The sequence below is a fragment of the Plodia interpunctella genome, chromosome 12 (assembly GCF_027563975.2).
Source record: "Plodia interpunctella isolate USDA-ARS_2022_Savannah chromosome 12, ilPloInte3.2, whole genome shotgun sequence".
Taxonomy (NCBI): Eukaryota; Metazoa; Arthropoda; class Insecta; order Lepidoptera; family Pyralidae; genus Plodia; species Plodia interpunctella.
In genome coordinates this window covers 6,273,339-6,289,209 of record NC_071305.1, presented here as the reverse complement: position 1 = coordinate 6,289,209, position 15,871 = coordinate 6,273,339, and the positions used below count along the sequence as shown (strand labels likewise).

At 33.2% G+C, this 15,871-nt stretch overlaps 1 protein-coding gene across 3 annotated transcripts in view; it reads left to right on the top strand.

The window, feature by feature from the left end:
- LOC128674459 (dopamine D2-like receptor) overlaps window positions 1-14,749 on the top strand; it is a 176,104-nt gene extending 161,355 nt beyond the window's left edge. For 2 of the 3 annotated variants that reach the window (XM_053752977.1, XM_053752978.1), the window contains exons 3-9: window positions 1,353-1,462; window positions 4,323-4,575; window positions 6,274-6,464; window positions 7,516-7,611; window positions 8,094-8,294; window positions 12,102-12,280; window positions 12,603-14,749. In XM_053752977.1, the coding sequence (XP_053608952.1) occupies window positions 1,353-1,462; window positions 4,323-4,575; window positions 6,274-6,464; window positions 7,516-7,611; window positions 8,094-8,294; window positions 12,102-12,280; window positions 12,603-12,817 (1,245 nt within the window). In that variant the 3' untranslated portion in view covers window positions 12,818-14,749. The remainder of the gene's footprint in view (window positions 1-1,352; window positions 1,463-4,322; window positions 4,576-6,273; window positions 6,465-7,515; window positions 7,612-8,093; window positions 8,295-12,101; window positions 12,281-12,602) is intronic. The other variant, XM_064436254.1, reaches the window with a different exon arrangement.
- The last annotated feature ends 1,122 nt before the right edge of the window (window positions 14,750-15,871 follow it).

Genomic DNA, 15,871 nt, shown 5'->3' with positions numbered 1-15,871 from the left:
GGCTAATGCAGTTTGTTTCATCCCACTCTTGAATTGTTTTCATTATGTGGCGCGATAATAAAAATTGCGTGTCTTTATCACAATTTATTTACCTCGAGAAAATATTCGTGCGATAATTTACTATGATTTTCGACGTGGTCTAACTCAACAGCAGTAAGTACATTGATCAAATCAGATCGACTTTTAGGGATCAAGCAGAATCGAAAACCACTATTATCACCGTATGCTCACGGACGAAACTAAAGATTGTCATTGTTAATGATAGTTTTTTTTTTTTTTATTCCGGATTCCGGCAGCCTATGTATCGAATAGCCAACACAAAATCACTCGAATGAATACACCAAATCACTTTGATACATCGGGCCGTTGCCCTTTGGCATTGGATGAGATGGGATAAATACGCGTAGGTATCTCTAAATAAATCTCTTTAGATTTTAGGCAAAGATTGACTGATGGGTGGTGGGACAGATAAGTGTGACATTGGCCTGGATTTATTACAAATTTCTTTTTATTTTTATAAATGGTAAAAATAAAATTGCCAGTAACAAAATTCACACTCCATATAATTTTTAATTTCTGTCATCATCAAACTAAATAAAAAAAAATACCACACACTACATAATATATAGTCTTAATTTCAATACGATGCGAAGGATTTTTTTTTTCTAATGGTAGAATCTCGTTTAAAAATAATTGTTAAAATGAACCCAGGGCTCATTCTAAAAGAAACAACTGTCGCTTAAATTATTAAAGTAATTATCATATCTAACGCAATATTTCGACGGTCTTGTTTTCTTTTCTCTGTGAATTTTATATAACTTGCTGACTATAAAAGTCTAGAGAAAGTTTATGTGCCACATTATGAATTTAATTACATTAATTATGCCAATTTATATGTTTAGGTAAGAGATGAAAACGTAAAATAATTTACTCCATGTACCTCACAGTCAACAACTAGTCTCAAATTCAACAATAAGACAAAAAAGCTATAAATAAGTACAGTGATCTCGGACCCTTCAGTATTTTTAGAAAGATAGAAAACAAATGAGAGCGTTGTTTTTTGAGCTGACCACACTGGGTTAAATATTGGCCAGCTAAATTTATTTGGTATTGCAATACCAAATTAATACAAAATCACTACTATTTTATAGACAAACTATATACACATATTTTAAAAGATTGCAATAAATTATTCCGAGTTATCTATATTTTCTTTTATATGTCCATGTACTTTGTTATATTATTAAAAATATATATATGTAAGAAACAACAATGGTAAGCCCTTCTAGCATGAAAGCAGGGACCAACATTAGTTTAAATGATTTGAATTTGAATGAAATCCGTTTCCCCAGTTCAATGGCGTGTGGGGGCTGCCGGCGGTGGTGTGCGACTGTTACATAGCGATGGACGTCACCTGCTCAACATCTAGCATATTTAACCTAGTCGCCATTTCTGTAGACAGGTAAGATACAATATATTTTATTATAATTTTAAAAGTAGAAAGCGGACCTTATATATATATTCAACAATTCAAATTAAAAAAAAATTGCGTGGAATGAAATTGCGAATAAATATACTGATTCTGCCATTCACTAAACAAAAATGCGAATTATTATGGATTCCGATCAGCATGCTGATTATAATGAAAAGTAATGAAAAGTATTGATTTATTTTATTTCAGTGTGCGTATTGCAACTTTGCTATTTACATCTCACCATCTAGTCGATTCGCTGTGAGACGCAGCTGACCAATGACAGTGCGCCATTATGACGCAACGACAACCACACCGCAATGTGATTAGTTCGCTGCGTCTCAATTCGAATCGACTCCATATTGAGAAATGAAATGCAAACCCGTACTTACCGAAAACGCCTAGAGAAATAGAGAAGAATATACGCCATATTACGAAATTCATTCAATGCATTTGTCTCGGATACCCCCGGGTAATAGAAGCATATTTCAATACTCGTATTCAGATTGGAACAAGATTTATATGCGGCCATTTCTATAAATTCAAGAAATAAAATTCCAGAAACCAGTAAATGTTTGGTTAGCTAACCATATTTTTGTTCTTTCGATATTTATTATACGAAATCAATACATATAATAAAATTGAAGAAAGGTCAAATTTATACATTGGATATTTTGTCTGTGGACTGTCTGTCGATCTGTCTGTCTGTCTGAACGCGCATCACTCGAAATCTACTGGACCGATTTGCTTGAAATTTGGTATGTAGGTACTTATGATCTATTACGATTATGATGATTTGGTATCTTAGATACATTTCATTCCGGGAATTTGAATCATATATGTTTACCAGTCTTACAGAGTACGCGATAAAATTACTGAGATTTTGCTATGAATTCACGCGGGCGAAGCCGCGGGCAAAAGCTAGTCTTTGCATAAAGCTACTTTTGATTTCTCCTCTATTATAAATATAGACATAATATAAACATGGAAATATGGACTCAAGAAAATTATTTTACACATACCAAGTATGGATTTCTGTGAAATTTAACAAAAATAACTTATACAAAATCTGTTGAGGATCGCCGAAGCATTTTTTAACAAAACACCCCTGTCATGTACAGTCCAGCTAAAAATATTACTGAAGGTGTGGTGAAAATCCTAATTTTGTTCGGGACCCCCGACCACATGAGATAAATAATGAAATCATAGAAGAATAGCACCTGAAGATATCTAATTCTTCATCAACATCGTTACAACCACCAAAATTTAAAATTCTCATTTTTATTCAGTCATTCGTTTTTTATGCTATATAGGTACTATTAAGCATTACCTTGCGCCTCTGGTATGGGTTAACTGTTTATTTGTCACATTTTAGATGTACCTAATTGTATTTTTTTAATAATCTACCATGGCCGAAACTCCTATAGACTGTTTCAAGCCGTCATGTCATCATTGCTATAATACAGTAGTAGATATATACTTCTACCTAGGAGGTCTGTTATGTGTTGCCAGCTTGTATGTTGTATGTGTAGTTAAGGGAACAGTTAAGAGAATAAATTACTAACAATAAGAAACTAACTTAATGGTAACAAGACGAAGGAAGATAATACAGAATTATCGCTCCCTTGAGCACTAATGCTCATCCAGGAAAATATATCACAGTATAATTTAATTTAAACAACATAAAATTTCCATAATACTGGGATAAAACTAGAAAGACAAAAAATTTAAAAGCCAATTCTGTTAACTTTTCCTTTTATTCTGCATGTCATGAAATTACAAGCACAAAGCCCTGATGAATAAACGTCAATTTCCAACGGGATTTCCCTACGGATTTGAATTTACGTAAAAAGTATAGTTTGGTTAAATTGTAGGGATGATTTCAGAGGTATATCGGAGGGAAGTGTCACTGAAAAAGATGGGAAGATACAAAATGACGAAGATACTTGACCTAGATACAATTAAAAAATTCACAAATAATACATGTTGATGTAGCTTTAGACATATATTTTTATTAATATTTTAATTTTATCTTCATACTAAACATACATTATTTAAGCTAATAGATCTATCATGTCTATTATTACATAACTAATACACCTATGGTAAATGGCGATGTTGACTTAAATCTGCACACAATATAAATATAATACAATAATCTCCATACATTTTCTCTACACCTCGGCTGGTTAATTTGGAACCTCTATGACAGCAAACTTAGAACAAAGTAAGTATCTTGTTTCACAATGTCAATAAGAAAAGTTACAAATACAAAATAAATTCAAATTCTTAATTGTTTGCGTTTTATAGTTAGGTTAGTTTCAATAGTTTTACGATCTGGAAGTTAACCTCTAGTATACTAGTTCTAGTTAAATTACTTTTGTTCGTGTCAATAAAGGTACTAAGCAAAGTCCTTTGTTCGTCTAGGGTACATTGTTAACCCAGTGTAGCTTGCTTAGCTAATTCACTCACTTGTTGCTTTATATTTAAACTGTGTTATCTCCAAGTAGAAAGTGACACCATTTTACAGTTGAAATAAAGAATTCTATATAATTTTCTTTGCATTTAACGTGTTTCAGATCTCATTCTACAGGCTGATAGCTTCATTGAAATTATAATACTCCACATACCACACACATTATATAAGTATTCTTATTAACCACGTCTGCGCCCGTTTAATGTACAGATTACAAAAAATCACATTAATTAATTGCTCCGTTTTGACGTGATAGATGGACAAACAATTGTTTGGCAGACAACATTTTCACATTTGTAATTATTATGTCTTCTTTTTCTGAACAATCCTTTCTTACTTATTTTTTTTGTTATCATCCATATTATTTACTTTCAGATACATAGCAGTAACACAACCAATAAAGTACGCGAAACACAAAAGCAATGGGCGAGTGTGGCTGATGATCGCTGTGGCATGGCTGGTCTCCGGGGCTATAGGCTCCCCTATAGTTCTAGGGCTCAACAATACACCCGATCGAAGCCCTAATCAATGCCTGTTCAATAATATCAACTACGTCATTTATTCCTCTTTGGGCTCCTTCTACATCCCATGCATCATCATGATGTTCCTGTATTATAATATTTTTAAGGTAAGTTTAAAATTAATGTGTCAATTTAAACAGTAGTAGGGATTAATTAAGTTTAGGTGGGTTACAAATATTTGCGCTAATAGTAATTTGATAATTTAGTTATTATATTTATTTTCTATCATATTATGCACGCGATAGTAGAGGTGAAAATGTAACAATGGACGGTGGGCTTCGACGCTCTATGATTGCGCAAGAAGCCGGTGACACGCTGAAATGATTGAGAGAGATAGATGTTCATAGTTTGTGTTTGGGTGAATAGATAGGTATTTAGATGGATGTTTGTTTCTCGCAAAATCAACTAGGCTGATCTCAATGTTTAATTTACCATTGGTTGAGTAAAACTTAAAAAAACCGTGAATAGCATACTAGGGATCTATTTATGCCGGAATTCTCACGAAATCATACTTATGTGAAGTTATTTATCGTCAACGAGGATGTTTTTCCCACGTTGACCTAAAAACTGAACCGAGGCGAGTAAAATCGATGATTTTTTAATAAGGGTCATTTATCAAAAGCCTGCCGAGCCTGAGCTAAAATGCTTTATAAAAGTGAAAAAAAAATGACAGATGGTGATTTATTAGTAAAGTCTAGGATATTATTGGAACAGTTTTTTACAAAGCTGTCCAAAAAGAGAAAAAAGAAAGTATGTTTTCAGGTTTAATTTAAACATAAACAAGTGTGTCCATTTCACCTAACACCTCAGAGTAAAATAAAGCTGTTGAAGGGATTTGTCCTGTATCTATTTTAAATGCTCCTATCGTATCGAAATTATCTTTGCATTCAATTTGCATTTAGCTAATTAGAGATTCTCCGACTTCAACATCATCACTAAGCTAATAACTACTTAGTTTCAATACACCCAGAACCATTACAGAACTATGCACTTTAATTAGATTCTGTCGAAGCGAAATCCTTTATGTTTAATGTAATTTTAAATTATCATCTCATTTTATGGAGTTCCTTTTAAATATCGGATAAATGAGCCTTTTAAATGGAGTTGAATTTGTAAGGTCACGTTATAACAGAGCTGGACAAAGAGAATTTTAGTAGTTTTTTATTCGCCAATCATAAACTTCGTTTCCACCACACTTCAGGAGAAACACTGTAAACGGAGCATAGAAATCTTAAGTTCACATTTCAATGGGAGCACGTTTGAAATTTTTAAAAAGAAAAATGCGCAACTTTGAAATTTGTTCGATTTTATGCTACGCGCCGCTTTGTACTAGACGCGTTCTGAGGTTTCCCCTCCCAGCTCCAACATTGGTCAACTTCATGCACCCTTTGTGTTGGTTTTCTAATAATATGTTGGAAAAAAATGTGTTTGTACACATGTGTACAAACCAGGTTCAGTTTGATTTTTCAACCTATTATACCTTATATACACAGTATACCTGACGCATTTTACAAGCTGTTATTTAACTTGCAATATAAGAGTATGTATGAGGTAAATAATTATATTTTTTCGGGAGGAATATTAACTCAATTTTGAAGCAAATATCTTCAACTGAATGAGCTGAAATTTGTATACGCTTATCATAATAATGCTTGTCACCTAATATGGTGAACCAGTATCAACTCCTAACAAAGGGACTCCTCGATTTGCTGCATGGACATGATTTATCGTCACGTTTTGATTATAACAAATCAAGTGATTGACGACAATAATATTTATTTTATTTTTTTATTTACAATTGTCAGGCAATACGTCAAAGAGCGAAAAAGCAGAGGATAGCCAAGAAGACAGCGTCCGCAATCAGCTCCGCGGTGTCCAGCGGGACTGCGGCGGTGGTCATAGAGAACGTGGCGCAGACGCAGCTGGACGGCAGTCTGCAGGACGACAAGCCCACAAACACCGCTTCTGGCAGCAACGAGGACGAAGACGATGATAAGTAGGTTACATGTTTTTAGAAAAATATGAAATACAAACCTTGGCCTTTAATAGGCAAAAATAGCCTATCTAATCATTTCCTTTCATTCAAAAACTATTCTACGAAATATAATAAAAAGCTTTTTCTGCCTTTATGAAACGGAAATACAGAATTGTTAATAGGTAACTACTGCAAACAGATTTATTTTTTATATACTTACTTAATAATATTACAAATACATTTCTTATTTTACTGGACATAAAGAAAATAAACTATTTACAACATTGTATTGTTAATAATTATATTAATAATGAATCGAAGTTCGTATCATTTCACATTCCGGATTTAACAAGAGCAGTAATAAAAATTAAACTCCAAATAACTTTTGTCAAAAGGGCATAATCACAAAGAATGCCCCCCCGTCTTGCAAAAATGAAGACAAATTATTGTACTCGTATATTTTTTGCTCGATCTTTATAGAATACGCCATGATTTCTTTTTGCAGAACCGGAAACATTATACTATCGGCTAACATGCTCTTGTGTTACACAAAAAAGTTTTTGTGTATCTTCAGATATCGTAACAAATTGCCGTTCAACTATAATAGATAAATTTATTACACGTATTCCTTGTATTTTGTAGTAATATACGAATACAAGTAGAGGTCGTACGTACGTCAAGAAAACAGGTCATGAGTCAATGGTGTAGTTAACATTTGGGACAATATTATGTACTAATTGTTGGTCTCGATTTCGCCATCGGCATTATTGAGCACTCTTCAGCTAATCACCGCAATCCAATGCATTGGAGATATAAATATGAACTTAGACTTAAAAAACAAACAAACATGCTTTATTTATGGGAAATATTAGTATGTATAGTATGTATTGAAGTGATCATTAAGAAAATCAAAAATAAATTAATATGATAGCTTAGAACTACGTGTATAGTCGAGTATACTTGTATAAGTATACCTACATATAGCTCTAGTAGTCGAATGACTACTCCGATATTTCAATCAATTTGACCTTACCCCAAAATACATAAACAATGACTTTCTAATGAATTTCAGCTTTTGCAGAACAGAAATGGGGGCATACGCGGAAGAATTAGTGAATTCAAGATCTGCTCGCTTCATGCTCGCTGCCGTGGTCGAGGAGACTGGCCTGTGAGTCTCTATTTGTGTTTCTATTTATTTCAGAGTATTTATCAATATTAGCTTTATTCACTATTTTCAAATATCCGACTTAACGTATTTAACTCGCGACTTCAATTTAACCGTCATGGTGGTGACTGCTGAGCGATGGATTCTTGAGACTTTCGAGCACAATAAGGATTAATTTTATTCGAGGCTATGACAACGTGGAGCCAAAGGTCAGCATAAAAGGAAACCTGAAACTTGCCTGACATTAACCTTCTATGCAAATGCTAATGTTGCTAATCTGCTGCCAAGGCTATAAGGCTATTATGATTTTTATTGGGTATCCACGGGAGGATGGAGAGTTGCTATTATAGGGCCACAAACACTAATTATATTATTAGGTTTTATTACAACCCAAGAAAACGTAAACAGAAAAATTAAATTCTAAAAGCAAACACGCAAGCAACCACGACCGAGAACGACTCATTTTTAAAATCTTCTTCCCCCAGAATCATGGCAAACCTTGCATCGCCCATACCAATGATGGACCCCAACACTAATAACGACTCAGGATATGCTCCCTCCAACCTCGATGGTGACAAGGAGCACAGCCCACCAGCCTCGCCCACGCAGAAAGAGAAGAAAGATGAGGAAAAGAACGGAGAGAAAACAGAAGAGAAGAGCGAACTGCCGAAGAAACCCGATTTAAAGTGAGTAGCTCTTAAAAAGACGTTAAAATGCCTTCTACAAAGGTAGAAGGCATTGAAATAATAATATTATGGTGCTTCCACCATCCACGTGTCCAAGACATGTCCAAGAAAAAAATACAAGACAAGCCTTTTTGTCCGACCGCAAGAAACGGGATATTTGTGTAGTTAGCGACATTCATCAATTAATGAATATTAACATATTTGATAACCTAACATAATTGATTATATAAACTTCCATAATACATCTATTTCTTATTAAAAGATACCATTTGAAAATATAAACATATGCCTTGTTCAAATGTTGGCTATGGTTATTTATAGGCAGAAAGTTTTGACTGGTCTCATAGTGAAAGGTCGGAGCTGTCAATAACATTAGCCGAGTTAGAAAAGGATTCTGAGGGCTCGTGACCACTTATGTGGTGTGAATAACATTTAAAGTTACGTCGATACCTTACTAATAATACCTAACCTAATAAAATATGGGATATTTTATTTAAATTAAACGTCTCTTCTATTTCATTAAAAATCACAGTAATAATAACATTTATTTCAATAATTGATCAAAATCTAAGTTCGGAGTTCACTATTAACTGTGATTTTACGACTAGCTGCGGTTTTGGGAATACTGTTGCCTATTACTTGTCAAGGCTGTTCTTATCCTTCATTTGCGTGGGTAGAGTACCTTCTCAAGTAAATTAAATAAGTAGTTCACAACCATTTTTTTCATAACTCGACTTGATAAAATCCAGTGGAAAACCTTCAAATTTTTTTTTCTTTCTGTTAATGCTGCATTTATCCCTATCGGCTTGTTTCCAATTTTTAAACCCTTTTTACTACCGATCCCTTGACAATGTGTAATTATCCTCAATTGGTTTTAATGAAGCAATCACGAAGTTTGATGGGCTCCTGAACTCGTTTGTTTTAAACTTTGTTATGAATTAACTGGTAATTAAAACTTTACGGCCATCACCAGCCAATCGCGCTTCTCCAAATTGACTTGTCTCCTTGTGAGCTTGTGATAATCACAATACAGGTTTCCATGCTGAACAATAGACAATCCCGTGGTCTACGGTTAAATTTATTTTCTCAGTCAAACGAAAGGTTTGCCTTTTCGGGATTTAATCGTAGGGTAGACATCCTACAAAATTATAAAATCGATTAATAATAATAAATCATGTATCCCAGAAAATATTAACCACCCATATAGGTAAGTTTTTATTTTTCAGTTTAATTCAAAAGTTTAGTATTTTTCTATCGGCATTTATACATTATAAATGAAAATTATATTATACTTCCTTTTTTCTAAATAATTTTATATATGGAATTTATGCAAATTAAGTACATTATTGAGCCCAAGCTTAGCCTGGTCTCATTACTCACTTCATAATACCGCCATTTCCATTATTGAAAAGTAGAATTAATAGTACAAAAACAGATTTAAGTTTATTCACATCATGCCTCAAAGCTTTTCTTCTCTGCTTCTTTGTAACAAGTACGCGCCCCAATTTTTCTCGCAGACAAATGAAAAACCAACAACGACGCATATATTATGTATGACGATCGTATGATGTGTATGTAAGACAAACAGTATCCATTTAACTTTTTATCAAGTTGATAAACGAAATTATGTTTTATTATTTAAGCTATCCTAAAAGAATTTATGTTAGCTGATGTGTAAAATGGAGAAGGCAAATTAAAATTAGCCCGGCCTACATATGATTTTCAAGTTTTATAACAAAACGTAAGATATGGCAATACTTATATTCAATGTATGTATATTATGTGATGTTTCAAACTTATATTCAAAAAAGAATATTATGATACGAGTGGAATACCAAATACTCTAACCATTGCTAAAAAAATTATGATTATCTACTTCTATATATATTAATGAGTTAGTTTTCTTTATTTGTTTGTATGTTCACGCTTTATCTACTCCACCGATCTTCTTCAAATTTCACAATAGTTAAGAGCAAGGACTTTTTATTCCGGGAAAAGTAAATTCCCCTTGCAAAATTCACGCGGGCGAACCATACCATATAGGGAGTCTCTTACCATATATGAAGAAGAATGCAACGATTCTACCCTTTTCTGCCACATCATCCAAACATCTAACCATCCATTATAAGCATCCATACTTACGAATGTTTCGTGGCACACATACCAAACCTTCCACTTTTGTATGATCGATGTGATACATAAAGATTATGACATATAACTGATGTAACCTTCCAGGGTGTTTCCTTTCCTTAAGTGAATGAAAATCGGTAATGTATTCTGAGAGTGCTCTGAACAAATAAACTTGAGGTTGTCTGATGAGTTCAGACCGATATTAGAGATTTCATTTGAAATTCAAGATTTTCGGATTAGAATTAAAATAAAACTTTAGCGAAATTTTAATGAACAAAGTTATCACACCACAAGATATTTCTTATATTTTATATCGAGTGTCTGACAAGTTTTACATAAACTAAATATTCTTTTAGTTAATAAATATTTATCTTTAATTATTAAAATATTCAAAGGAATCTTAAGTTACAAAATAATAAGTATATTTAAAGGACGACGATTTGATGATGATGAATGGGTCTAAATGAATAAATATCTAAAATCTTTCAATTATGTTTGCATAACGTATTTCGAAATTAATTCTAGTTAGAGCCATGCCCCATTGCTCAATCGTGCTCCGTTGCCACGCCGCAGCATGTTGTGGCTCTGTTGTTTTCTGTTGTTCTTGTGGTTTTGACACTGACGTGCGTTGACGTACATCAAAACTTCATAGTTCATACTATCCTCAATCTTGACGTTAGCAAAATCATCGTTCTGATGAACGATGGAGCCGTAACACAAAAAAAAATAGATACGTTGTTCTGCGTAGATCCGTCGACAGATGTCAACGTGCTGAGCGCAACGGAGCAATGGGGCTTGCCTCTTACATATAGCTACAAATCTGTACTAATATAAACATAATAACCGTCGATTAAGGTAGGTAACCATTATTGTCTATTCATAATCAAGTTTTACACTCAATTTGGAGGGCTACATGATTAGTCTTTTGTCAGTATAGTAAATATTAAAAAACGAACGCCAGGCTGTAAGTGAAGGACAATGAACTTCTGATTTGAATTAATAGGAACTAAAGCCTGGGGAACAATTGAATAATTCAATTTTGCGAAATCAATGACGCATCTGTCCCGGGCAGGCTTTGTGGAAACCCTACATTGGCTTTCTCTATTAGGAGTATTTTACCAGTGTACCATCACTGATTTATAGTGATTGTTCTGGAATTCTAATTGGTGTGTTTTCATCTTTTTTAATGTGCAAAAAACAATTACTTATTTCATGATATGTCCGGCTTTTTTTTAACTTATTAGATATTTATTATTTATATCTCCCTGACTTTCGTCATTTGGCGCACATTAAAGTCCTACAATTAAATCAAATTCATCAAAAAATATTCAGTGCAAAGGTATCCATTACATCGTCTATATAGGTATTTCAAGCTATATATTTTTTTGCATGCGAGGTTGCAATTGCAATACCACGATTCCTAGGAATAGCGTAAAAATTAAATCTTAAAAATTCAACTGTGGTTTTACAGCAGACCGCTTGCATGGCATAAACCTTCATTGCGAATAGTAGTGTTGCATATCATTTATGTCATCGACATTGTTGTCGCTAGTTGGCAGCAGTTGAACCAATTGGAGTCGCCTCATAAGATATCCATGGGGGGATATAAAGTTGTCCTATCCTCGGACAGAACCGCAATCCAGAAGAGATAATAAATAGACAAAATTACTTCATCAGGAAGAAGCTCAGTCGTCTCGGCAGCAGTTCCATGATCTCAACCCCTCGCAGGAGGTTCCGCAGCGCCGCATCAGCAGCGAGGTTCACAATATTCCGAGCCAACCGCGCCGGCAAACTGAGAGCTAAGTCCTTCGCCAAGAAAGAGAAGAAAGCCACGCAAACACTAGCTATAGTATTAGGTAATGTTTTATCTTTTGATATAAGTCATGTAGATCAGAAAGATCATTTTTCTATATTATTATTCCTGCCCATATATTTCTTTTATCTATGTTCCTGCCTAATTTCTTTATACCTAAATTTATCCTTAGATACTCTGTTTAATTTTACCTTGTTTTAATAAACAGTTTTAATTGGTTATAATTATAACCAAAAGTAGAAGTTAATAAATAGACACCGTGTACTATATGTATAACATTAATGGTTATACTTGAAGTTACTACACTGTTAACCTCCACTGGTTGTATTAAATAAACAATTTTTAACCTTACATTTACGTTCCAGGTGTGTTCCTGTTCTGCTGGGCACCATTCTTCACATGCTCCGTCCTGGACGCCCTCTGCGCCATGTTCGACCTGCCCTACTCCCCGGGGGTCACCGTCTTCATCCTCACCACCTGGCTCGGCTACATCAATTCCTTCCTGAACCCTGTCATCTACACCATCTTCAACCCCGAATTCAGGAAGGCCTTTCGAAAAATCCTCCATTGTGGCACCTAGCCCACAGATTTTTATGTTGTTTACAGTTAGATATTCTCTGCCGACTACAGGAATATCTAATTATAAATAAGCTTTGCTTACATCAATCCTGTTATCTACACTGTCTTCAACCCAGTATTCAGGGAGGCTTTTAGGCCTAAAATCCTGAAATGTGTGAATTTTATGTTGTTTACAGTTAGATATTCTATGATGACTACATGAATGTCTAAGTTTCTATATGCTTTGTTTATTTCAATTCTGTCAATTACATCATCTGCAACTTCAAAACTATAGGAACAATCTTCAGATTTTGATGTTGTTTATGTATGGAAATGGCAGGCAGGCAATCTTATTACAGGAATATCTCTAGAGATGCTTTATTTGCATCAACTCCTCCCCAACTCAGTCATCTAAGTCATCTTCAACCTTAAATTCAGGAAGAGTTTTCAGACGAAAAAAAATCAAAATCTGTTGTCAAAAAATGTTCTAATGACATAAATTTTGTACTACACTTATTTTACTTTTTCACATTTACAATCTTAAAAACTACCACATCCTTTTCTATCAATAATTGCTATCGATATCACTGACAGTTTTCTTTCAAGTATCAGTTAATGAACAACTTAGCATATTAAGCTAGGAACACACAATAATTTTGATAATAGCCTTGTCTTTTAGAAATATTAGTTTTAAGCGCTTGCTATAAAAGTTGTAAATAAAATCATGTTTATAGAAACTTGCGTAATTTTTAACTCATTCAAAATGTATTGGTATTACCATTAACATTAGTAGTGCCATTTATATGTGATAGACATTTTTATAGAAAATTCATAGAAACTCAATTTTCCCGCTTCACCACTACCTCCAAGACTGAGTATTATCTCGATTCGATTGTGATAACTATATTCTAGTACTGACACATTGAAGTTTGACTTCTTATTCGTTATCTACTTGTTTCATATTGATTTATTATAGATATTTACGGAATCGTTACTTTTTTATTTATTATAGTTTAAACCAATTTATGTATCTAGTCAGAAAACCAAAGAATTTTAAATTCAAATAACTGTATTCTAACTTGTATGTGTTCACCTACCTACCTAATAACAGGGTGATTTAGTAGATCACCACTATTTAAACTGACTTTATTACTACGTAATGAAGATTTTTTTATAAAATGTTAGTGATTGGAGCCATATTTATGCTGGCTGTATAGAAATAGTAATTTCTCGCTGAAAGATTTACCTATATAAGATTCTCGGCTGACTGTAAATATCCTATTGATGGCAGCAATTTTTTAGGTGAACCTAAATCAATCAATTATAAAAAGAACGAGGTTCTTGTCGATGGACTATTTTCCATTCTGCTCTATATTCCTTGCCATAGATTTTACCTCAAAGCTATAGATTAGATAATCCTATAGACTTTTAATTCCTAAGTAGGTAGTTTGCGTTTTTACGAACTGATTTTTAACTCTGCCCTGCTGTTCACATTTTCCTATGGTTGTGATGTCATATATTTCTTAGAAGCTATCATATTGTGTACAGCAATAATAAATACTGTTGTTGTTTAATGTTATAGTGCTTTCCTTTTCTAGTACCTAGTACCTACTTAGTGTTTTCTACAAATATTACAAAAGTAAGAAAACTTATATTAATATTTTGAATTACAAGGTCAAAAAGTACACACAAAACTTTATGTGTGTACTTTTTGACCTTTTTTTATTTCTGTAAAATTATCCTACATCATACTTAGCTACAAACGAATGTATGTCGTATTTTTTTTAACTAAGTGATTTTTATATACCTAAATATGCCAAATAAAATAATTTAAATATATTTATTATATTATAAGCTTAGTTGGCTGTATAAAACTGTATAAATGTTAGAAACATGTTGTATACCTAATTGATGTTAATTATATTAAATATAAATTAACTGTAAACTGCTTTATTTAACTAATCCAACCGTCACTAGTAATTTAATATAATCTATACCATAAAAACGTATTTGATTCGGTAAAAAATTGGAACACTTTTGAAAAGTAATTTGTAAATTTTTTTCAAAAGTAACGTAGAAAGTAGTTAAGAAACAAAAGGTAAACAAACCTTGAAAAAAAAACATTATTTCTCGTTATTCCTTTGTTCAAAATTTTTTGTTGTTGTTATTTTACGGAGTCATGTCGCTTACTTAAATGTTTGGCTTGTTAATTTCTCGTTTCTTTTTTGTTTACTTTTTGTCTCAGTCTAAGATGAATAAGTATAGAATAATTTCTTCTAATTCGAGTCAATTGTTCTCGCATGCTGCCATCTAGCGACATCGATATACAGACTAGTGAGCATGTATCGTCGTATTTTCACTGGAAGCATAGAAAAAGTAATAGACCGGAAGCATGTACGAAAAATAATAAACATAACACATTTTCTTATTAACTATATCGGAATAAAAGTACCCTATTTTACTCAGTAATAATGTAACTTCTATGGATATTATGAATGAAATAATTTTGAAAATTGTTTGAGTAATTCGGAAGATTAACCCCTACACACCAATTTAAAAATACCTCTTCTTGTGTAGATTAAACAAAGAAGAAGAATTCTAAGAAGCCGTTAGGTTTTTAGCTTATAGATCTCCGAAATCAAAGAATTAATTATGATGTTGAACATCGCCGTCGGGAAGGAAGAGAGCCTTTGCCCTCTGAATATCTGATATTAATATCCTGATATTAGGGGAGAGAAGAATACTTCACAATAAGAAGTAATCATCTTTACTGCGACAATTGCAATTAATTTGGATATTTTGTATTTTATGTCCCGAAGGTTGTTTAAAAATCTAAGGTTGTGAGTTCGATCCTCACCGCATTTGTCTGAATAAATTATTTATTTTTATTAGTTCAATATTTTGGTAAACGACCTACGACGAAGGTCAAGAGGTAAGATCAGTGGTCTTTTTGTACCTTCTTTCATCTGACTACCTAACAAGTAGCGCCATCTATATAGAGTTTTCACACTCATTCATACGTTTGACAAGAGCAAGAATGACGATAAAGTTTCATGAGAAAACATGGTTGAACCAT